The sequence below is a fragment of the Carcharodon carcharias genome, chromosome 16, assembly GCF_017639515.1.
Source record: "Carcharodon carcharias isolate sCarCar2 chromosome 16, sCarCar2.pri, whole genome shotgun sequence".
Classification (NCBI taxonomy): Eukaryota; Metazoa; Chordata; class Chondrichthyes; order Lamniformes; family Lamnidae; genus Carcharodon; species Carcharodon carcharias.
Window position 1 is genome coordinate 101,923,109 of NC_054482.1, and position 25,392 is coordinate 101,948,500.

The 25,392-nt window shown below is 39.6% G+C and overlaps 3 protein-coding genes across 10 annotated transcripts in view; 1 reads left to right on the forward strand and 2 right to left on the reverse strand.

The window, feature by feature from the left end:
- Positions 1-25,392, forward strand: part of glmna (glomulin, FKBP associated protein a) — a 92,138-nt gene that overhangs the window by 41,841 nt on the left and 24,905 nt on the right. The window contains exon 20 of one of the 2 annotated variants that reach the window (XM_041208847.1): positions 2,457-2,993. The exons of the other annotated variant lie outside the window; for it this stretch is intronic. The gene's annotated coding sequence lies outside the window, so the exon portion shown is untranslated. Of the gene's footprint in view, positions 1-2,456; positions 2,994-25,392 lie in introns of those variants that run through there. 2 annotated transcript variants of the gene reach the window in all.
- LOC121288974 (protein SPO16 homolog) lies at positions 1,000-9,067 on the reverse strand. Its single transcript, XM_041207835.1, has 5 exons — positions 9,026-9,067; positions 6,495-6,588; positions 2,420-2,591; positions 1,375-1,453; positions 1,000-1,119 (listed from the first exon to the last, which is right to left on the reverse strand). The coding sequence occupies exons 1-5, from the start codon at positions 9,065-9,067 to the stop codon at positions 1,000-1,002; spliced, it is 507 nt and encodes a 168-aa protein (XP_041063769.1).
- The window catches only part of btbd8 (BTB domain containing 8), an 88,697-nt gene continuing 77,206 nt past the window's right edge, over positions 13,902-25,392 (reverse strand). For 6 of the 7 annotated variants that reach the window (XM_041208838.1, XM_041208839.1, XM_041208841.1 and 3 more), the window contains 2 exons: positions 17,499-19,859; positions 13,902-15,757 (listed from right to left, as the gene is read on the reverse strand). In XM_041208838.1, coding sequence (XP_041064772.1) covers positions 15,288-15,757; positions 17,499-19,859 — 2,831 coding nt within the window. In that variant the 3' untranslated portion in view covers positions 13,902-15,287. Of the gene's footprint in view, positions 15,758-16,514; positions 17,078-17,498; positions 19,860-25,392 lie in introns of those variants that run through there. The other variant, XM_041208843.1, reaches the window with a different exon arrangement.

The following is a 25,392-nucleotide window of genomic DNA, read 5'->3' on the forward strand; positions in this document are numbered from 1 at the left end:
CCTGGAAGTCGTGATGGGAAATAAATGTCTCCAAGCATAGTGGAGATTGAATTAAACGCTGGAAGTGTGAGATCAAAAAATAGAAAATGCTGAAAACCCACATTAGGTTGAATAGGATCTGATAAAGAAAGAATTATTCTACTCCGAACTTTAACTTATTTAAATATGTCTTTTAGAAAACAGTTGACTTATCCAGCATCTTCTGTTTTCAATTACATGTGCTTAGCATGCATTTGTACATTGGTCTATTAGGGAACATAACCACATTGTGCCATTCATTCAACTTAATGAATGTCACTTACTTTCCCTTCCTCTCTCCTGGTGATGGGGAAGGCTTGCTCTTGGTCCTTGCCAATGCCGTGCCCATTAAAAGACACACAATACTAGCTTGCTTCTGGAACTAAATACGTGGACTATACAGCACAGAAACAGGCCATTCATCTAACTAGTCCATGCTGTTGTTTATATTCCACACAAGTCTGAAGGAATTGAATTTGCATTCCTCCGCTGCTGTGGACAGCATGTTAGTTCTTTAATGCTACCACGCACATATTTTCAACCTTCTAAATATTGTACCTTGGATATTCCATATATAGGTCAATGACAAATTTATCCGCATTGTAACCTGGATAGTACTGGATGCAAGTAAGGACAAACTAATCTACATCCTTAAAGCTTACACCATGTTATGCATACGGTTGACAAGCTGTTAGAATCTACGTGTAAATAAATGAGAACATCATCACTTGTATACTAAGTTTTTAAACTGATGGTATTTCAACTGGCTGGAGAGTAATATGAACTACTAAAGGAAGCAGTGTTTAAGATTTTAAAAAATTGCTACATCCAAAGAATTTTATTTCAAACTTTCTAACAAATCAGCATGTTCATAACAAACATTTATGAATTGAAAATTTATTTCACTGGAAATAGTTCTGAACGGTTTTATAGAATGCAAAGCATTGTGAACCAATAACACTTTATTCATAGTTGTTCACTTTATGCATCATTTATCTGTCGCTTGTGAAGCATCTCCCAGACAGGACTACGTTCTATAACCTGGGCTCGGATCATAGCAATGCGGTCACGAACACTGTCCACATGTGGTTTACATGTAACCTTAAGGAATAAATATTTGAATCACTGATTAATGATGGTCATATCATATTACATAAAGAATGTAGATGTTCTCATCAGTAAATACTTAAATATTTATATAAATTAAAACTCCATCCTTATTGTTGCTAAATCATTGTTGCTAATAATTACAATTATACTGTACCATAATTACCTTACAGTAGTTCATGTGTAAAATCATCAACATGCAATATTCAAATGTTTTGTGAAATCTTAAATATGAAGAGATATACTTACCTTGGCTATAGTGAGCATACTCTTGACTATATCACCAGCATTGTGTGCAGGTATGATTCTCAGATTACTACCTAAAAACCTGCAAAAAAAAGACACTTCTGAAATGCCATAGCTAATTATGGTTAGCCATGCAAAACAAAGGAAACAGAATACAAAATTAGATTACTTGCAGAAAAAGGTTTCTCTTTGTACTAATTTCTCAATAATAAGCTGTTCTTATGAACTAGCTTTTTTCTCAAAGTATAAAACAGTAGCAGTGTTAGCATAGCTCAGTTGGTAGCACTGTCTACATCTTGTCTGACAGTTCAGCGTAGGAATGCAGAATCAATGCATTATTGGAAGTGCAATTTTTTGTTTGAGATGTTAAATGGAGGCCCAGACTGCCTGCTGAATTGAATCTAAATCTTTTCATGATACTACAAGAGGAGGAGCAGAAAGTCACCCTGACAAACTTCTTTCTGCAACCAGTATCACCAAAAACAAATCATCTGGTCAGCCCTTCATTTACTGTTTGCTGGAAGTTGTGTGCAAATTGATTATCTTGTTTGCCTACATGAATGGTGACTGCACTTCGAAAGTAATCTTCACATCATCACCAGATTCTCCTTTCTGCAGTCCTCCCAGTTGATAGTACACTCAACACTAGGTAAAAATTACCAACTGGCATTCCAGGTCATGCCAGATAGTGGGGTCGTGTGGTACATGGAGACTCAGAAGAGTAGAAAGAAAGGAAGAAAAACATAATATCTTAAAGCATCTGGCAATGATCTACATCCTGTAGACCAACAATTTTCACTTTCAATTGTATAAAACTTATTTAATTTTTGTTCTGTAAGGATTTTTGAAAATCAAATAACTTCAGAAAAATATACTACTTTCTATAAAGTTTTTTGATTTAAATTAACAGTGACAACATGAATCCTCAATAACAGCAGTTAATTGTTCACATTTTTACTTGCTCTTCAGAGAAATTTACTACATTTTGACTAGCTATTTTTAAATTCATGTGTATAATAGTTTTTAAAATATGGCCACTTAATTTCACCTTTGTTGAATTTTAAATAGTATTTCCCATTCTATAGGACCATAAAGGGCTGCAGCCAAAAGCAGGAAACTGTTGCGATGAATACGAACAAATTGCTCAATCCGATCTATCAGTTTTGTTTCTGTAGAATTGTCACAGAAATCTTGAATCTCTACTATAATAAAGGCAATACCTGAGAAAATTATGAATATAGTTAGTTAATAATACAAAACTCCAATGTTTTCAAAAATTGAAAAAAATGATCTCAGTAAATCATAGCAAATATTTTGCAAGAAACTCATTGTGAAGAAAAATAATTGAACAAGGCTTATGGACTATTTGTCTGAATTTCTATTTTTCTTGTTGAACAGAAGTAGCATCAGCTGAGTAACCCAAATGTAGATTCTAAATATTTATTTTGTTGTATAACCCTGAAAATCAGAAGTTCATAAGACATAGGAGCACTAGTAGGCCATTTGGTCCCTTGAGCCTGATCTAGCATTCAATAAGATCATTATATACCATTTTGTTGCCTGCCTGCTTAACCCTTGACTCCCTATCTGTTTCTCATTAAAATACACAGCATCAATTGTAACTGTGTTCAGAAATGCTTTGTTGTTCAACAGATATAGTGAGGCTGTGGAATTCACTTTCAAGGTTAGTGGGTGAGGCAGAAACTTACAGGGAGCAGGAGACAGTGCAGGTCAGTTAGGGCAAGAGTGATGCATGAACAGGACTTTCTGCAGGATAGGATATGGACAGCAGTTTAGTATAAACTTAAGGTTATGGAAGATGGAAAATGAAAGATGAGCCAAGACAATATTAGAGTGACGGATCAGGAGATGAAGACTTCAGTGGGAAAGTGTGCTGAGGTAAGTACAGAACCAGACAGTGTTAGAAAGGTGAAAGTATGTGGTCTTTGTACTGGAGAGGTTTTGGGGTCAGAAGCTCAGGTCAGGGTCAAACAGAGCATGTTTTTTGTGCAGTCTAGTTGAGCCTTAGATATTGGATAGCGGGAGGTGAGGGCACAGAGAATATGGTGGGTATTGATGATTTTCATCTAGTATTTAATAGGTGAAAGTTATACCTCAACCCGCTTGCTCTCCTGACTGGACATTCCCTTAAAATAAAATATAATTAAGGCAAAGATTTGGGTCAGTTCATTCAGTGCACGTCAGAGCACGTGGCAAAGGTAGTGTATCGAGTTACATCATATGTAGAGACAGAAACGGGCCATTTGGCCCACCTGGTGTTTCTGCTCCACATCAGCCTCTTCCCACCCTACTTCATCTAACCCTATCAGCATATCCTTCCAATCCTTTCTCCTTTATGTGCTTATCTAGCTTTCCCTTAAATGTATCTATGTAATTTGACTCAACAACATTTTGTAATAAGTACTACATTCTTACCACTCTTTCGCTAAAGAGATTTTCCCATGGGGTTTATTAGTAACTATCCTATTTTATGACTTTGGTTTTTGAATTCCCGACAAGTGGAATCATTTTCTTTACACAGACCCAATCAAACCCTTATCAGGTCAGCCCTGTCTGTGGGTTTTTTGGAGAAAAGAGTCCCAGCCTGTTCAGCCGTTCCTAACAAGCATGTCCTCTCAATCTTTTACATCTTCCTCAATGTCTTTATATCCTTTTCTTCTCTAAATACCTTGAATCTGCTGTTAACTCCCAAATCCTTACCTGGTTTCTACACCTGCCACAGTACTGAAAAGTCACAAATGTTATCCTATGTGACGGAGAGAAAGGTAAACTATTCCTCCTCCTTTTTGACCTGTCTGCAGCCTTTGAGACAGTTGACAACACCATCCTACTCCAAAGTCTCTCACTGTCATCCAGCTGGGTGGAACTGCTTTCACCTGGCTCCTATCTAATAATATTGTCACTTGCAATGGTTTCTCTTCCCACTTCCACACTGTTATCACTACAAAAGCAGGTCAGAGAGGCTGCAAATTCTATGGCGAGCAACTCACCTCCTGACTCCCCAAAGCCTGTCCACCTGCTACAAAGCAAAAGTCAAGAGTGTGATGGAATACTCTCCAATTGCCTGGATGAGTTCAGTTCCAACAACACTCAAAGAAATACAACACAATCCAAGACAAAACAACCCACTTGATCAGCACCCCCTCCACCACTGGCACACAGTGGCAGCAGTGTTTACTATCTACAAGAAGCACTCCAGCAACTTGCCAAGGCTCCAGCGACAGTACCTCCTAAACTTATGACTTCTAACACCTGGAAGGACAAGGGCAATAAGTTAATGGGAACCCCACCTGCCTCCAAGTTACACCCCATCCTAACTTGGAAATACATAGCCGTTCTCTCATCCTGGACTCACTCCCTAACAGCACTGTGGGTGTACCGACACCACATGGATTGCAGCAATTCTAGAAGGTGGCTCCCCACCACCTTCAAGGGCAATTAGGGATGGGAAATCAAAGCTGGCCTTGCCAACGAAAGTCAAATCCCAAAAGCTAAAAAAAAAATCCCTTCATTCAAAACCTAAATGGCTCTTAAATGATATCCTATATAACTGTGACAAGGCAAACCTTTTCTTCCCATCCTTTTTGACCTGTCTGCAGCATTTCACCCATTTGACCATACCAAATTCCTTGAACATTTTCCAACATCATTCAGCTGGGTGGTATTGCACTCACTGGATTCTAACTTTATCTATCTAGTTGTAACCAGAGAATCACCTGCAAAGTCTTCTCTGCCACTCCGCATTACTTCTGGTGTCCCACACAGTTCTATCTTTGGTCCCCTTTTACTACTCCTCTACACGCTGCCTCTCAGAATTATCATAAAACAATGTCAATTTCCACATGTACACTTGATGCCCAGCTCTACCTCATCACCATCCTTCTCCACCCCTCCACTGTCTCTTAACTTGTCAGACTGCATGTCTAACATCCAGCATTGGATGAGCAGAAATTTCCTCCAATTAAATATTGGAAAGACTAAAGTAATTGATTTTGGTCCCCATTATAAACTCTAATTCCTCCTGTGGCTCCATCCTTCTTCCTGGAAACTGTCAGAGGCTAACCCACTGTTCAGAAGCTTGGTGTCATACTTGGCCCATGAACATTTGATCTCATATCTGCATCATCATTAAGCCTATTTTCACTTCCATATCATCACTCAACTCCACCCCTCTGCTGCTGAAACCTTCATCCATGCCTTTGTTACTTCTCAACCTTACTATTCCAGTGCACCCTGGCTCCCCTTCCTTCTTTTACCCTCTCAGTAAACTGGAGGTCACCTGAAACTCTAATTCATACCAGATCTTGTTCACCTATCACCCATGTACTTACTGACCTACATTGCTTAACTGGGAGTCAATGCCTCGATTTAAAAATTCTCATCCTTGTTTTCAAATTGCTCATGGCTTCGCCCCTTTGTGATCTCCTACAGCCGTCTAAAGATATCTGCACTGCTCCAATTCTGGCCTCATGAGCATCCTTGGTTTTAATCCCTCCATCACTGATGACCATGCCTTTAGCTAGCTAGCCCTTAAGCCCTGGAATTCATTCCCTAAATCTTGCTACTTCCTTTAAGACACTTCTTAAAGCCTACTTCTTAGACCAAGCTTTTGGACTTTTGGTCATCTGCCCTAGTATCCCTTTTGTGGATCAGTGACAAATTTTATTTGATAATGTTTCTGTGATGCACCTTCAGATGTTTTACTACATTAAAGACACTTTAGAAATAAAAGGTTTGTTACAAGCTTAACATAACTTCTCTGCTTTTCAAATTTATCTCCCTCTAGAAATGAAATTGTGATTAGTTTCCTTTTTTATGGCCTTAAACTATGTTACTTTTAGTGATTTGTGTAACTATACTCCTAAATCCCTAGTTTCTCTATCCCATTTAGGCCTTTATTATCCAAGAATTTTGTGGTTTTCTTGTTCCTTCCATCACCACCGCCTCACATTTATCTACACTGAAATTAATTTGGCAATTACATGCCATTCTACACGTAATGAATGCTACACCACAATGGAATGTGGATATAGTTGTTGCTAACATGTTTGTTGTAGAAACATAATAATTATACAATAAACTACTAGTTTAATTAATTGTACCTGAAAGTGGGAAAATGATTGATCCAGTTACCACAGAGTCAGAGAACCTAATTCGCTGGTGCTGATTAGACAAAGACAAAATAGCTTCATGATGCTGGAAAACAGTGAAAAGCAAAATACTGCACTTATCAGTATGAGTGAAAATCAAAATAATCCACCTATTAGTTCATGAAATAACTAAATATCAATGACTATTCCTATGTAAACGTTAACACTTTTTAAAAGCAAAATACTGTGGATGCTGGAAATCTAAAACAAAAACAGAAAATGCTGGAAAAACTCAGGTCTAACAGCATGTCTGGAGAGAAAAAAGACTGAGTTAATGTTTTGAGTCCTTATGACTGAAGAGTCAAGTCATAAGGACTTGAAACGTTAACTCGGTTTTTTTTCTCTCCACACATGCTGTTAGACTTGCTGAGTTTTTCCAGTATTTTCTGTTTTTGTTAACACTTTTTAAGTTTGGTGTTGAGTGCAAAACAATTTCAGACATCTGTACAAATAATTTGGTTAGCATTACGCAATGAACTAAAAGAAAACATAACTAAGAACATCAAAATACAGTGATGAAGACTTGTATTATCTTAAGCTGAAAGATACTTGTCAAAACTGTGAACCCCAAATGGAAAGGAATAAGATGAGTCTTCTGTTACATTATAGGAATCTGGAACTAGGTTGGTTTGTCTTGTGGCCTAATTCCAAATCTCTGATTTAAGTACTTTACTATTTGACATTTTCACCAAATAATTTTGTTTCTGTGTATCATTTTTCTCATTACTTCATGGAATGTGGACATCACTGGCAAGGCAAGCATTTATTGCTCACCCTTACTGGCCCTTGAGAATGTGGTAGTGGTGAGTTGCCTTCTTGAACTGCTGAAGTCCACTTGGTGTAGGTACACGCACAGTGCTGTTAGGGAGTTCCAAGATTTTGACCCAGCGACAGTGAAGGAACTGCGATATAGTTTCAAGTCAAGATGGTCTGTGACTTGGAGGGAAATTTGCAAGTGATGGAGTTCCCATGCATCTGCTGTCCTTTTTCCCTTGTTTTTCTAAGTGATACAGGTCACAGGTTTGGAAGGTGCTGCCAACGGAGCCTTGGCAAGTTGCTGCAGTGCACCTTGTAGACGGCACACACTGCTGCACAATATGGTGGTGGTGGAGGGAGTGACTGTTTAGGTGGGAGACAATGTTGTAGTGGTACTGAAACTGGACTAATACTCTGGGAACACGGATTCAAATCCCACCATGGCAGCTGGTGGAATTTAAATTCAATTAAATTAATAAATCTGCAATTGAAAGCTAGTGCCAGTAAAGAAAAACCCCATCTGGTTCACCAGTGTCCATCAAGGGGTGGAAATCTGCTGTCCTTTACCAGGTCTGGTCTGCAAGTGACTTAAGACCCACAGAAATGTGGTTGACTCTTAACTGCCCTCTGAAATGGCCTGGCAAGCCACTCAGTTCAAGGGCAGAGATATGGGCAACAAATGCTGGTCTAGCGATATCCACACCCCATGAAAGAATAAAAAACAAAGCCTAAGTGTTGCTAATAGCACTTTCAATGCCTTCCAGCACTTTGCTAATGATTGAGAGTAGACTGATGATAATTGGACGGATTTATCTTGGTTTTCGGGAACAAGGCGTGGGCAATTTCCCACATTGTCAAGAGATGCCAGTGTTGTAGCTGTAATGGAAAGCTCGGCTAGCACAGTTAGTTCTGGAGCACAAGTCTTCAGTACTATAGCCGAGATGTCGTCAGGGTCCGTGGCCTTTGCTGTATTTTGTTTTAAGTAAATTTTAAACAGATCAAGTTTAATAAAGTGATCTAAAATATTAAGTTTTTTTCTTCCTCTGAATTAGCAGATGTACTGGACATTCCTTAGATGTCCTAGTAACCAATTTAACATGATTGAGATTGTTAGACCTATCCTATACCAATGCAAACATGGCAGTGCATAAAGACACCTGGTGCACAAGGGCCTCGGGCCTTAAACCTCTAATGGAAATTATTAAAACAAAAGGTGTTATTGAAAAAACTATAACGTCCTGTAAAGATTTAACCAACAGCAGAAAATGTCCTTTAAATTTTACATCAAGGTTTCCATCCAGAAAAAAAATTTCCAATCCAACATCCTCAGTAGATAGGATAGCTTAGTTTTTGTTTGATAAGCAGAGTCCCAACAGTGTGCTTAATGCCCTAGTCTGATTATTAGAGCTGTGGACAACAATAGCCCCCAATGTGCATGGCACTGCCGTAACTGGTGAGGTCACTGACCACCATTTGTCCTGGGACCGCGCCCCAGCTACAAGGCACAAATTATGAACAACCGCAGCTGCCGCCAATCCACAAGGCGATGAGTAACGTGGCACCTTCCTCAGCACCAGGACCTCCCCCCACCCCCTCACCAGAGGTTAAACCCAACCCCCTCGCCCCATTACTGCAGCTCAGCGGTCTGCTCCATCAGGAAGAAATGTCAGGAGCTGATTACACCTTTAGACCAATATTTAAGCCGTGGTGCATTAGCCCGGCTGCACCTGAAGGGCGGCGCTGACGATCACAGCCCCGCTCGTCGCCATGACACGTTCCCCCGTGACATCATAGAACGCCCTTTGTGTGACGTCACGTAGCGTCCATTGTGTGACGTCGGGAAACGCAAAAGCTTCTCTCCCACCGCCCCCCCGCTCTTCTCCCGCGCTTGGCCGGTCAACGTCATCAGACGGGGAGGATGTGCCAGATCTGCATTTGGCGCAAAACGGGCGCTGCAACCAATGAGAAAAATTGCCCTCACTTTCCTTGTATCAGTGATTTGTTATGTAGCATAGAAAGGAAATGGTAATGCAACACTAATGATCACCACCAAGTACTGGGCAAGTTAGTAGTAATTTATAAACTCCCATTTACCGACCTTAATGCGTAAACAAAAATACACGTTAAGGTAACGCCGCTGCTTGCTTTCCTACTTAATTTCTAAATGGAGAATTTCAACAAATAAATATTTACACACCAGTCGTAAAAAAAAACTCTCCATTAAAACGGTTCCTGAGGTGTTCAGACAAGAGCAGAGAAATATGGTCATGGCCTGTAGGCACTTAAACCCTACAGTAATATCTGAGGAAACATCGTTATCTTAAATAGCACCAAGTAGGGCAAAGAGTCAAGAGGGTTGTTTTGTAGCAAAGTTGGGCGGGGGGAGGGGGGGGGGTGCGGACAGAAAGAAGGATAGAGCAAGTGCAGAGGTGAGGAAAACAGGAAGTGAAGAGAAAGAGGGGGTATAGTAAGCATCAATCAAGGAGCTCTGCTGCAAAGTTCATGTACGCAAGAATGGCACACTGACAGCAGCCCTAAATTGTGCGCATAAAGTACAAGTAAGCTATTATATCTGCGGAAGCATTCAGTGGCTAAGAGGCAAGGGGTTGAACTAAATGGTGTTAAACAGTCAATGTCCAAGGCTGATGTACCAATCAAGGGCTGCCTTATTAGTCAAGCAAGTAGGACCTGGCTGAAAGTGAACACTAAATCCTGACCAATGTTAAGCTGGTAGCAGGTGGTACGTGGATGCCTACTGGTTAAGTAGTCCTAGACTTATTTATTGTATGTCTAGGATGAAGTTTGTTAGCACCATACTACAGAAGGGTGACTCTTTACCATTCATGTATTTCCATTGAACTATCGTGACTAAGGGTCTAGGTTCAGCTAACTCATCTGCTTGTTTTAGATTTGGATTCTATATATGGGTTCTCTGTGTGCAGTCCTCAGAGTATAATGTGCAATCATCGAGAGTCTGCTTATCAGAAACTGAGCTATCTACAAGCATGTTGGATACAGCCTTCCAGGGCAATAGGAAGTGGCAGTAAATATTAAAATTACTCTACAGAACTGTAACTTAAGTACTTTACATGTACTCTGTCAAATTGCCCGCAGAACTTTATGCAAATAGGTAGTTGTGGATGTCAGTGGGCTTATACCTTGACAATACTCCCTCACAGCCTACACACTATGGACTCCATTCCCTCCTCTTGGTTCCTCTGTCTCAGTCATATTTGTTTAGAAGATGCAACCTTCCTATCAGTATTTCTAAGATGTCATTTTTCCTCAACCAAGGATCTCTCTCCCCAACCCACCGCGTGGTTAAACAGGGCCTTTGCCATATCAGCCACATTTCTTGCACATGGGCTCTCACCTTCCCCTTGTCTTCACCTTCCATCCTACCAGCCACCATATTCAACAGATCATTGCCACCATTTCTGCAATCTCCAGCATGATGCTGCCAAGAAGGGACCATTCCTTGTGGTACACTAGTCCACTCTTCAGTCACCCCAACACCCAGCCCCCTTCCCAAAGCACTTTCCACTCAAATGCAGGAGATGTAACATGTGCCTTTTTACCTCCTCACCATCCAAGGCCCTAAACACTCTACATGTACTTTCAAATTTAGTATACTGTATTCGATGCTCACAATGTGGTCTCCTGTACAGCAAGGTGACCAAATGCAGATTGGGTGACTGCAGTCCCCTAGCATGTCCCTGAGCTTCTGGTGGTACTTCTCCACCTTCTCAGTCCTTCACCTTCAGTGAAGCTTGAGGAACAGCACCTCATCTTTCAAATAGGCACTTTACAGCCTTCTGGACTCAGCTCAAAAATTTCAGACCATAAACTCTGTTCCATCCCCCCTACCCCCATTTTGTTTCCTTTTCTTGGCACGCTTTGGTTTTTCTCTTATTTTTGCTTTCAGTCAGTAGCACATCTGTTCTAGGAACAGTTTTGTTCTTTTCTTGCCCCATCACCATTCCATTTGGTCCTATAAGACTAACTCTGCTGTCAATCTCTCCCGTCTTCCACCCTATCATAGATCTTCCTGTGTCCTTGTCCACCCACCCCTTGCTTAAAATCTATTACATTTCTAACGTTTCCCAGTTCTGATGGAAGGTCATCGACCAGAAACATTAACTTTCTTTCTCCAGAACGTCTTGCCAGACCTGCTGAGTAAAAGCAGAAAATGCTGAAAATATTTATATTGTTTTCCAAACAGTGAGCAGCAGAGGAAGTAAATCCATGATATAATCAGTTGCCTTTCTCCAAAAAGTGTCAATTTTACCTTTGTGCTAAATATGATCGATTCATCAAGGAAGTGAAATAACACAAGATGCAATTAGCATGAATGATTCCATTTCTTATTGCCTAATGTACCTATTTAATAAATTTAGTTAGATGTGCACAGAAGTATAAAACATTCTGATCATTTTCAACTGTTTTCTTAAAATAAATCTTGCACTGAAGTAAAATGACATCTGCACAAAATCTGAGTAGATTAAATCATGCAAGACAACATCACTAAAAACACATTTATTGAAAATTGTTTTAAAAATAATCTACATAATTACTAATAGATATTTGTACTAGACACCATAGGATCTAAAAACATTCTACATTTTAAAAAACATTACATTCAATTTAAAATCAGTACGTGTAAATAAACTCGTATCAAAGCCCTATAGTACTGCAGTTAGAGTGCATCATTTTCCATTGCTTGTTTAAAATATAAATTGTGCCTTGCTACAATTTTTCTTTTTCCAAGGACACCTACTCATGCTGTTGTACAGTAACACACCCTCATGGCTATTTCTCTTTTTTAAAACCTAGCCAACAAACAACAACAGGCTGGTCAACCCTGTGTTAAAGTGGAGTCTGATCCTATCCTAACTGCTTTTGCATACACCCTTTCCTTTGTTAGGGATCATTCAAAAATCAAGAAAAAGGGAACACGAGGTATTTATTAAACTGCAACTACTATGCTAATAAAGAAAGATTATGAAGGGGCAAACTGGACATCTATGTATTAAAATCTTATGTCTATCTAACTGCTAACTGTTTTCCATTATAAAATTACCATGTTCATTCATAACAAACTATGTAATCCAGTCATGCTGGAATTGCACCCTTCCATAGGCAGAGGTCTTGTAATGCCAATGACAGGAGGATGCATTAAAACAACCAGTTTACATTGTTAGAAATAACCAATGCAAAAATGCTAATTATATAAAACTGGTAACTCAACTGCATCTACATGTTTGAGTCAATATAACCTTTACTTCACCAGAAAACTACACTGTAAACATTATAGGAAATCATTGTGTATTTATAGAATTGCTCATACATATTACAAAAATACAGGAGGAATTAGTCAAGGTCTGGATTGAGTATGAAATTTAAAATTGCAAAGTTACATTAACTATATTAGATATTAAATAAAAAGTTGACATCTAAATTTTCATGTGTAACCTTTATAGAATTTCCCCCCAAAACTTCGATACATTTGTTCAAGGATCCAGAGCACCTTTTATTTACCAGTCGGAATAGGAAACTCTCTTGCGATCCAGGGTTTGTATTTATAAATTGCATAGGTGGTGAGGTTTGAAGCCACTGAAGTATCAGATTATATTAAACATCTGTTTTTTTTTAAAAAAATCATACCTTCTTTTCGGAAACCTCCAGGAGATATCCACTTCCTTCATGGAAGAGCTTATTAACTGAGGTTTACTAATGCTGATACTTTTGTAGAACCCCTTACTTGAGAATGACAATATTATTCTTCATTACTATCACTGTAGGGGGGGGGGAACAAATCCCATAACTTTGGTAACAGTAATTCGAAATGCATCATTAACTTTCTATTTTGGAATTGTAGTTTCCCCACAGCACAAACATTTAGCATGATATTACCAGGCATTTTAACAGTATCCAACTTCAGGTATTTCTCTCATACCATACAAGAACAATGGAACTTTTAACTTAGTAAAGCACCAAGGCACGTTCACAGGTGTGTGACTGCCACAAATTGTACAATGCAGGTTCTGAACTTTGATTTACCACCCTTTTGGTGAGGGGTTTTGGAATGCAGTTAGGAAGAGCACTGAGCATCATTTTCTTACTGGGAAGGGAAAAATAGTTTTGAAAAGTCACCCCGAAACATTCCCATTTTTCTTACCTGTTTTAAAGGCTTCGACAACTCATTCCTAGGGTGAGATGTGCAATATGACAACACAAAGAGAACAGGGGTGACATTTTTTGGAATGAAAAACAATCTTTTCAGTACTGATCTGAAATGACTCGAGATAATCTATAATTAGATTAATTTTGCAGATGCAACTTCATTATTTTCAAAACAAGGAAACAATACAAAAATATCTGCAATCTAGCTATGATGCGTTTCGGTATAATTGGTTAAGCAGCTTTTGAACCACAAGCACCCTTCAGGTTAAAATACATACCTTTAACATAGCTAGTAGCTTTCAATGCAGGATATAATTTTCCTTTAAAGCAGCATACGAACAAGGGCACATGGCATAATATTTCTCCATATCTTGTTAAAGATGTGACATTTAGTAAAAAGCATCAAGACCAGTTTAATGCTTGGTTAATAGATTTTTTTTATTGGTTAATTATTCATTCACATACATTTAAGTTTAAGACTAACCAAGCTTTTGGGGTTTAAAAGCTGAATCACTGAACTGAAACTAGTCTGCAGGTGGGAAAATTTTCATCTTTTTCAAACTCAGGGACAATAAGTACAGGGAAAATGGAAGCACTTTTTTTTTTAACTGCGAGCATGGACATCAAGCACTTTCAGGTCAGGTAATTTCACAAGTCACAATGATATAATTGTGAGATTAAACCATAGGATTTCAAAGACATCCCCAACTGTCCTTTCCACAAGGTGTATCGCACCTACAATACAGCTAGTTAGATCCTGTTTAAGTAGAAGCCCAGGGGGTTTCTAAATCAAACCAGAGTGGGTTCTGCACAGCCACAGGAAAGGTGACTTTAATAGCACCTGTAAAACTTGATTTAAAAAGTTACGCTAGTCGAAAGTGCAATCTTCGAATTATTTCCATCCAGTTTTTTTCAAAATGGCTTTCCATCTGGTCAAAAAAATGGTAACAAAATTACGATCATCTCCCTAAATTTACAGGATGTTAAACAAATCAGTACTACTTGAAGATCAAAACTATGAGTTTTTTTTAAAGTTAATTTTACAGGGATGCACTTCATCTATAAAGGGTCTAGTTTATATTGATTCAAGTTATATCAAGTTATACCTGCAGTGATAGAGAAGAAAATTCCTACTTTGCACTAACAAATCCAAATTTTACAGCCAGCTGGAAGCTGCCACATGTCCTGTAGTTTATTTTGTCAAAAAGAGTTAAAGAAATTAGTTCAGATTCTGGTTCCCATGGACATCAATAATCGGATATATATAAAAAAAATCTCAAAGTAAAAAAAGTAAAAAAATAAAAGTACAAATTACTATAGCTGCCCTGGATTTCAGAACAAGTTTTTTTTTTTTTACACAGTTTTTAAAAAACTCCTACATCTTGGGATTTCTAAGTTACCTCCTTATTACCTAATTTGAGAAGTTTATTTTTAAGGTGATTAGTTCTCAAAAGTAAATGATTTTAGTTTACTATAATTTTACATTAGGAAAATGAAAATAAGTTTACTTGCACTTTTAGGCATATGAACCAATAATTTACAAGATTTTTCTTTTTTCCTGAGTCCCACATTTCAAAAGATAAAACAAATGTTGACACACACATCTAATGTTTATATTATACAAAAATCCTTCACAAACACCCCCCAAATGGCAATTCTGTAACAAAAAGTCAAGTTTATTACCTACTGCTGCATCCAATAGTGATGCAATAAGACTTGGTTATTAAGCTACAGAAAAAGGCAGAACCATGTGACATAAGAATCCAATTCATCCTACACCCCAATGTACACAATTTAGAGGTTATGCTAGTGGTGGGTTTCCAGTTCTACAATTGTCCATTCCCCCTGTGGGGACACTGATTCTTCTGGGGAAAAACTAGCCACTGTAATGCTAGCTGTGGAGTCCTCTGATGGAGACAGTAGTTCAGTCCATTTACATAGTGCCTCTTTTTCAACAGCAATTTTACCTGGAGTCTTACAAGTATCTCTGGAAAGGAAAAGTGTTTGGTTGATAAGATACTGTGCTAGGTTGACATCTTCAGGTAGACAGTTAACAACCCCACAATTTAAGTCCTGATCTCCAAGAAGCTGCTTAAGTAGTATCCAGTCTCTTTCTGCAAAGTGTTCTTTTTCTTCTTGATGCACACACCTCACTTCTACTTCTGAGCTCTGATCCACATCTTCAGTGATTTCCATCTCGTATATGGGAGAAAGGGTTTTTGAAGGGCGACGCTCAAACGCGCAGCTTTGTGATCTGTCGCAATCAGCTAAGTTTCCTGAAACAATTCATAATACTAAACATGGTAAAAATTCCAATACTGAAAAACTTCAACTGGGGCTGCTGCAGGCTACTTTGGAATATTTTGGTTAAAAGACTGATTGCAATAACGATTAACGAATTGTAAATCGGTTTCTGATGGACTGAAGGGCAGCAGCTGGGTAGAATTTAATACAGGTTAAGCATGAAACAAAGGACACATGGCCCAAAAAAGTGAAATGATCAAAGTAAAAGTGTTAATGCTATCCCATTAGTTAATCCAGAAACAAGTTGGTAGTGAAATCCTATGGTTGTAAAATTTCATACAAATGCCCAATGCATTCTTCTGAAATTCCTTATTTTCATACAGGTACGCTCACTGGATTAAAATTGTTGGATTCATACCTTTGCTAAACAGCAGAGAATTTTTGACAATCCTAATAAGTTGTTCTATATAATTCTGAACCACTTGATTCCAGTAAAAAGAAAATACATCAAGTAGTTTTTATGCGTAATGTTGTAACCTTACTCCAAGTGATCCTTGTGGACTATCCACTGCTCATGGATAATATTGCCCTCATGATTCAGCTGCTACTAAAAATTGATAAAAATGTAATTTGCTGATTTAAAATTCAGTTAAACCTCAATTTTCATTATTCTAATTGTCAGCGTTAATTACAGGCTATGTGCTAATGGTTTGTGCATTGGTTTAGTCTGATTTGGTGTTCTGTATTCTGCTACACATTCTAATAAAAAACTTAAATAAAAAAGGTCAGAAAAATCTGATGCAGTTTATTAGGTTAGTAAACCAGTTAAAAGATCAACCATTCATCAAACAAAAAAACCTCAGCAAAAACCTTAATTTTCATTGCTAAGCAATCCAGAGAGCCAACAATTAGACAATCATTGAAATACATTTGGCAGAATTTAACTTATTAGGAATACAAGCACAAATAATTTTAATTACATCCTGGACAAAACAAATACAGTCTCCATAATACATTTTGCTGCCTGGACAATTACCTGGAATCTAATTAAGTTTGATTTACAGAACTGTGTACAAGTACTGCTATTAACATTTCAGTGCAAATGTAGTTTAGGTTCGCTCATCAATTGGCATAGTAACATTTCCCCATGTGTCCTGAGACCACACCACTTTAATTTGTTCAACAAGTGTGAAAACACACTTACTTGCAAATCAGTCTTTGCAACTAGCTCTCTAAATCTAATACTTTGGCATTCCAACTGCTTGAAGGGCTTTATATTGGTTTGATCTTGCATGCCTAGCTCCATAAGTTCAATGTGCAATAGATCTCCAAGAAGGTCCACTTACCAGCATCTGGTTTAATACATTAAACAATACACATATCAAATACATGGTATTAGCTAAATGATTTTTAATGTCATACATAGAAAATGGCCAGAAGATTCTGGAGTGCAGGTTCTTTTTTTCCTTTCAGCAAGTCATCATAATTGGATATGAAATAACTAAGCTCTCAGTATTCATGCTAACAGTTACTGGAAAAATGTACATGTTCACATTTAATAATACAATATGTACTTTTTGTACCTTGAAAACCCTCCCCCCAGCCCTTTACATTTTGTTGCTTCAGCTTAAAATTCCCACAGTCCACAAGCTAAACTAATGTGGTCTTACTTTTATCCCCCTACATTTGGGCAGTGTGGCACAGAAGATCAAGTGCTGTCTTCAGACCAAGTGGTTTCTGTTGGTATCAAAGGTTAATTACAATATACATTACCTGCTGGCAAAGTATTATTAGTTTGCTCACTGGATGTGGAGTAGTAACCTTGCACATGCCCTTGTTCCATGTTAGCTAAAAGCTCATTTGTATCAAGGTTGTCGCTGTGTACACCGGAAGAATGCCCTTTCTGGCAGAGATGCAAATGGCAGGGTCTTTCCTGAGGTCTATTATCACCACCGTCATCTGTGGGCTGGATATAATTTTTTTCAGGCAACATGTTATCCTCGTGCTGGTTCTCGAGCATGCTTCCTTCCATCCAGTCTTTTTCTACATGCTTATTTCCTCCTTCAAGCGGTTCAGCAAAAAGACGTGGAACAGGTGCAACACTGACTTTTGTTGCCTGCTCCATTTCTGTTGAAGCGAGCTGTGGCAGTGCATAGTTAGCCACCACACTAGTTTTATCTGCATCTAGTGAAGGACTTGGATCTCTCGATTGCTTTTTGCCCTTCTCCTGGTGATGCTGGCCACATACCAAAAAATCATCATCAATTTCCAGTGAATATCGTGAATAGTAAGTTCTCCCGTAACGGTGGCCACCCTCTTGGGAACCACCGTCAAATACATCAGAGGGAGTAAGAGAATCAAAAGAGCAGGCAAGGGGACTTTCAATTTCTCCTTCATCAGAACCCAACTCCTCACATTCGTCCACAGACAGCAGAACAGAACGCTTGAAATTTGCAGCTGAAGAAAAGTTTGTGACCTCTGTCTCGTTTTCGGTAACGTCTTCAAAAGCCAGGTTGTCAATACCCTGAAAATGGTAGATGCCCTGGTCAGAGGGGGGCAGAGGAGGAGGAGCAGGAACAGGGAAGATTTCTTCTGCGTTCTCAATTTCTGACTTGTCTTCTTCAGTCACTTCGCATGAAGACAAGAGGTCAGAGGCAGGATCTAATTTCTCACCAACTGGCATAGCATCTTCACTACCTCTTTCCACTGCTTTAATTCCTTGAGACATTTTGGAACAGTGATTACCTACCAATTCTCTTGTACTAGCACCTCGTGTCTTCCCATGAAGCTCTATACCTTTCACTTTTACTTCTACTCTTAATCCACTGTCATATTCCTTAAGCTCTTCTGGTGTGCTTGTGTCACTGCTACTTCGCCCAAGAAAGTCATGGCATACAACTGTACTGCACTTGGAAATGCCCCTCTCATTTGATCCATCATCATCCTGGGAACCTCCAGCATCATAGTCCTCTGAGTTAGGTTTTATATCATCAGATGACGTTGTTGCACTTCCAGTGTCTGTGTCTGGGCTTTGTTTCGGGAAGAATGCATCTGCAGCTGGACAGACTTCTGCACCCAAGTTCCAAGGTCCCACTAGCGGAGTTTCTGAATGCTCATGACTTTCAGGGATCCCTGTCTCATTTATTTCTTTAGGCAAGTCTGACAGTGTTTGTTTTTCACATTGTTTGACGCTACGTTTTGCAGCATCACTGGTTTGGCCAAATGAATGAGCAGACATTGTCGCATTGTTTAGTTGAAATATGTGTTTGTTTAGAAGGGACTCTCCTTCATTTTTACTACCTGGCAAAAGATGACCAGATTTAATTTTTGCAGCACAATTACTTCCTCTTTGAAGAGGGCCTTCCTGTGTGTCCCCACATCCATTAAAAACTGGCGGCTTTGTTTCAGAAGATAGGTCACTTGGGGATTCCTTATTTGCATTTGAAGAATGCAGATTTGACTTTGGTCCAATGTCTTCGAATGGCTTCTGTGTTGTATGACCTTCAGAATTAGCCAGAACCGAAGTTGAGAGAATATTTTCTAATGTACAATCATTTGCTTTTTTAGCAACATTAGATAGATTGTTGGAGTTCACAGTTTGCGGTGAAAGTGCACACGTCAATATCTGGTCCCCTTCTGCCAGCTTACTATCTTGTAAAGCAGTTGGTAGTACTTCTGCATTCCGGCTGAGCTCTGACTGAATACTTGCTCCCGTATGATCATTTTTTACTTGTGCTGCACTTTTCGCATCATGGCACAGAGAATTTGGAGCTGCCTTGTCGTGACAACCAGAGATAGATCTTTTCAGGCTAGAACTGACTTTGTTTGTAGCTGGGAGCAATTTAGTTGATGGCTTTCTTACATTGGGCAGAGATGCACTTTTCTCTTTCAGTGCAAGCTTACTTGAATTAATAGGCGTCCTTGGACTTGTGGCGCCAACTTGTGTCATTTTCTTTGTATTTGTCTTCACTGTAGTGAGAGCAGCTGCTTTCGCTGGTTTAGAATGAGCTTTGGTAAGCATTTCATTAGCAGTTGTTTCTTCTCTGTTTAGAGCTTTGGTAGCCTGCTTTGATGAATCACTTAATTCTGAAGCAGGGTCTGTTTTCTCCAAACTCACTGTCCCTCCTTTTGGATCTATAATGACAAAAGTAAGTTTAAAATTGCACACGTGTACTTCATATTGTACAAGACACCATACAATCCTAAAAATGTTTGAAGTACTACACCTACAAAAGGACAGCATAATGAATAAACAAAAATATTTCTCTTTAATGTGCACCATAAAAGTGGCTTTAAGGGCAATTAGAAATTTCAACAACTTTTGGGATTTGAAATGTAACTAAATTTTAATATTTCCACAAAGTCAGTGTACTGTGATACCATAAATTATATTAAAAGCCTTCAAAGGATCAGAGGGGTCATTCGATTCCAGTAGTCTACATCGGCGTTTATGTTCCCTATAAGCCTCCTGGTACTCTTCATCCATCTCCATCGACATAGTCCACTCTTTTCTCCTTCATGCATTTATCTAGCTTCCCCTTAAATGCATCGGTGTTAGTCACCTCAACTACTACTTTTGCTAGTGAGGTCCACATTCTAACCACTCTCTAGGTTAAGAACATTTTCTTGAAAATGTCTTTTGGATTTATTAGTGATTATCTTATAGTTATGGCCCATAGTCCTGGTCTCCCCTTTCATAATCTTCAAAAGACCTCTATTAGGCCTCCCCTCAATCAAAAAACCTCAACCTATTCAACCTTCCCTCTGATAGGTTATAACCTCTCTGTTCAGGTACCATCCGATTACATATTCTAACCTTCTCCAGTCCCTTGATATTCTTTCTATAATATGGAGCACTATGGATAGTTCTGGTCTCCAGGTGTACTCTAACTAAGGTTCAAAACACGATTGGCATACCCTCTGCTTTTAGAACGCCGCTAGAAATTAGGGGTGCCTTGTTTTGCTACATCACCGGTTTCAGTGATTGTGTATCTGTACCCTCAGATCTTTCTGCACCTCTACCCTATTAGGAAAGTTATTTCCCAAGGCGCAAGTGGCCTCTATTTTTCCTATTAACATATTCCACTTCACACTTAACTATATAGAAGTTCATTTGTTAGCCATGTGCCTATTCTGCAAGTTTAGTGTCTTCCTGTATTTTGTCACAAACTAACATCCACCAATTGTAAAAACAACAATAGGGTAATTATATTAGGTGATTTCAACTTTCCCAACATTAATTGGGCTAGGCATAGTTTGTTAAGGGCTTGGATGGAGTGGATTTCTTGAAACGTGTACAGGAGAACTTTTTAGGTCAATATGTAGAGGGTCCAACAAAGGACCGCACAGTGCTGGACCCAATTCTGGGGAATGACACTGGACAGGTGGCTGAGGTGGTGGTGGGGGAGCATTTTAGTGATAGCGACCACAACATGGTACAATTTAAGCTTGTTATGGACAAAGAAATAACCAAGTTGCAAAAAAATGTTTTGGATTGGGGGAGAGCAGATTTTAGTAAAATAATGCAGGATCTGGCCAAGGTAGACTGGGAACAGCTACTTGTGGGGAAATTGACAGCGGGGGGGGGGGTGGTGGTGGCGGTGTTCAAAAAGGAAATGGGGAGGGTACAGACTCAACATCTTCCCTCTAGGGTGATAGGAAGGAGGAACAAGCCCGCACCCAGAGAACCATGGATGACCAGAGATATTCAGGATACGATGAGAAGGAAAAGAGGGGCTTTTAGCAGGTACAAGGGAAGCAAATTAGCAGAGGCATTCGTGGAGTACAGAAAGTGCAGGGCGGAGCTTAAGAAAGCAATTAGGAGAGCAAAGAGGGGATATGAGAAAGCTCTGGCTGGTAAAAGTAGGGAAAATCCCAAGATATTCTATAAATATATCAATTGGAAGAGGATAACCAGGGAAAGAGTAAGGCTTATTAGGGACCAAGGGGGCAATCTATGGGTTGAGCCAGAGGACATCGGTAGAATGTTGAACAAATACTTCACATCCGTCTTCACCCAAGAGAATGAGGATATCGAACACGGGGAGAGAGACTGTGAGGTTCTTGAGCAAATTGATATAGGGAGCGACAAGGTACTGGAGGTGTTAGCAGGCTTAAAAAAGTGGACAAATCTCCAGGTCCGGATGATTTGTGCCCTAGACAGCTGAGGGAGGGAAGGGAGGAGATCGCAGGGGCTCTGACCCAAATTTTTAATTCCTCTCTGGCCACAGGGGAGGTGCCAGTGGACTGGAGAACAGCTAATGTTGTTCCACTATTTAAGAAGGGTTGTAGAGATAAGCCAGGGAACTACAGGCCAGTGAGTCTCACGTCAGTGGTAGGGAAACTTTTGGAGAAAATTCTGAAGGAGAGAATCTATCTCTACTTGGAGAGGCAAGGTTTGATCAGGGACCATGGCTTTGACAGAGGGTGGTCATGCCTAACAAATTTGATTGAATTTTTTTTGAGGTGACCAGGTGTGTAGATGAGGGTGGTGCAGTTGATGTAGTTTATATGGATTTCAGCAAAGCCTTTGACAAGGTCCCACATGGGAGACTTATAAAGGCAGCAAATGCACGTGGGATACAGGGTAATTTGATAAGAGATTCAAAATTGGCTTAGTTGTAGGAGACAGAGGGTGATGACAGGGGGATGCTTTAGTGACTGGAAGCCAGTGTCCAGTGGCGTACCACAGGGATCTGTGCTGGGTCCCCTATTATTTGTCATTTATATAAATGACGTGGGTGACTATGCAGGGGGTAGGATTAGTAAGTTTGCAGATGACACAAAGATTGGCCAGGTGGTTAACAGTGAGTTTGGGTGTCTTGGGCTACAGGAAGATATAGACAGGATGGTCAAATGGGCAGATAAGTGGCAGATGGAATTTAACCCTGAAAAAAGTGTAAGGTGATACACTTTGGAAGGACTAATTTGACAAGGAAGTATTCAATGAACAGCATGACACTAGGAAGCTCTGAGGAACAAAGGGACCTTGGCATGTGTGTCCATCGACCTCTAAAGGCAGTGGGGCATGTTAAAGGGATGGTGAAAAAGGCACATGGGACACTTGCCTTTATCAATCGAAGCATAGATTACAAAAGTAGGGAGATCGTGTTGGAGTTGTATAGAACCTTGGCGAGGCCACAACTGGAGTACTGTGTGCAGTTCTGGTCGCCACATTATAGGAAGGATGTGCTTGCACTGGAGGGGATGCAAAGGAGATTCACCAGGATGTTGCCTGGGATGAAACATTTAAGTTATAAGAGAGGTTGGATAGGCTTGGGTTGTTTTCGTTTGAGCAGAGAAGACTGAGGGGTGACCTGATCAAGGTGTACAAGAATATGAGGGGCATGGACAGGGTGGATAGGGAGCAGCTGTTCCCCTTAGTTGAAGGATCAGTCACAAGGGGACATAAGTTCAAGGTGAGGGGCAGGAGGTTTAGGGGGGGGGGATGTGAGGAAAACCTTTTTTACCCAGAGGGTGTTGACGGTCTGGAATGCACTGCCTGGGAGGGTGGTGGAGGTGGGTTGCCTCACATCCTTTAAAAAGTACCTGGATGAGCACTTGGCAAGTCATAACATTCAAGGCCATGGGCCAAGTGCTGGTAAATAGGATTAGGTAGTTGATAAGATGTTTTTCATGTGTTGGTGCAGACTTGATGGGCCAAAGGGCCTCTTCTGCACTGTGATTATGTGAATTTGGAATTGCTTGAAAATTTTGAAGTTTGACTTCAGCTGCAAGTCTAAATCATTTGTAAATTGCACTTACTCTTGGACAGAAATTTAATTAAAACAAAATCAGTTATATAAATCACGAAATCAGATAAGTTAAAGAAGCCTTCGATTCCTAACATTTGTAGACGATTTAGCATGCAGTTCCTGAGTTTGTTATTTCCAATTACATTGCCTCTTTAAAAAAAAATCCCTTTCAGGATGCAGGGTACATTGACCCATTGGTACGAGCAACTCTCAAGTTACTTCACCCAGGTGAAGGTGTCTAGTTCTGAACTAACATGGGGGCAGGAGGCGGTGTAGTGGTATTGTCACTGGATTAGTATTCCAGAGACACAGGGTAATGTTCTGGGAACCTGGCTTCGAAACCCACCATGGTAGATGGTGAAATTTCAATCCAATAAAAATCTGGAATTAAAGACGGATGACCACAAAATCGTTGCTGATTGTCACAAAACCTTTGTCCGTTTAGGGAAGGACATCTGCTGTCCTTAACCTGGTCTGGCCTACATATGACTCCAGATCCACAACAATGTGGTTGACTCTTAATTGCCCTCTGAACAAGGGCAATTAGGGATGGGCAATAAATACTGGCCTAGCCAGTGACGCCCACATCCCACAAACAAATATAAAAAGTTAGGCTATTTTATCAAGGGGAGGATCATAACGGAACTTAACCTGTTCTCACTTGGTGTTCATCTGTATGCACAGATTTCTAGTTTTATAGTTCACAAAGCAATCAAAATCAACCACCATGTCCGACTTTTCCCTTCCCTAGCACCGAATGTTGTAGCATCACAGCTGCTACCCTAACTGAGATTAACTAACAGCACAGCCCAAGAATGGAACCAATTTTCTAGTCTGTAAAGCTTCATACTCAGTACTTGGCCCACAAGAAACCCAAATTATTTACAAAGAAAAATGTATTCATCATGGATTTTAAATCATTAAGAGAGATCATTATGCTGCACAGCATGGAGGAAAAATATTGGCTTGCATATCCTCACCAAAGGATATGAAACATCCAAGGAAAGTGCTGTGCTGAACAGCATGTTTAATTAACTGGAATTTCTCCAGAGGAAGTTGATATGGTTTGAAAGCACTGCACAAGCAAAATTTATCACAGCAAAATAATTTTTAAAAAATCAATATTGAATGCTTTTGAATGGAGAAAATACTAATGAATTTGTTTGCTACCATTTGCAAACAGGGGGTCATTACTTAGTTTGAGACTTGTAAATGTTGATATGCAGAGAGATTTGGGTGCCCTCATAAACAAATCAAAGTTAACATTCAGGTAAAGCAAGCAACTAGAGGGGGGAAAATGGTATGTTAACATCTATTGCAAGGGGACTGGGGTAAGAGCAAGGAGGCATTGCTACAACAATACAAGAGAGTGTGGTGAAACCAAATCTGGAGTACTGTGTATAGCTTTGGATTCCTTACCCAAAGAGGGGCATGCTTACCTTAGCAGCAATGCAGCAAAGGTTCACTAGGTTGATTCCCAAAATGAGAGGGTTGTCCTATGAGGAGAGAGCGAGCTGAATGGACTTATACTCATTGGAGTTTAGAAAAGATGAGAGGTGATCTCATTGAAACATATGAAATTTAGATAAGATAGTTTCTGAGAGGCTAGAAAGTCTAAAACTAGGGGTCATTGTCAGGATAAAAGATCAGGCCATATAGTACTGAGATGAGGAAACATTTCTTCACTAAGGAATTGTGAATCTGAGCATCCACAGCTTTCTAGGTAGAAAATTCCAGTCAGTCTGTAAACTCAAGACAGAGATTGATGAGACTTTTGAACAAGAGGAATAAGCATTTGGGATAGGATGGGAAATTGGATTTGAAGGTAGAAGATCAGCCATGATACTGAGTGATGGATCAGGCCTGAGGGGTCATATTGCCTATTCCTAATGTTCTTGTCCAGATCAACATGC

Coding starts and splice junctions, on each gene's coding strand:
- LOC121288974 (XM_041207835.1), bottom strand. CDS start 9,067: ATGGCGACGAGCGGGGCTGTGATCGTCAGCGCCGCCCTTCAG. Junction 2,592..6,494: donor AATCATTTTCCCACTTTCAG/GTACAATTAATT, acceptor TAATTTTCTCAG/GTATTGCCTTTATTATAGTA. Junction 1,454..2,419: donor CTATTTAAAATTCAACAAAG/GTGAAATTAAGT, acceptor TTTTTTTTGCAG/GTTTTTAGGTAGTAATCTGA.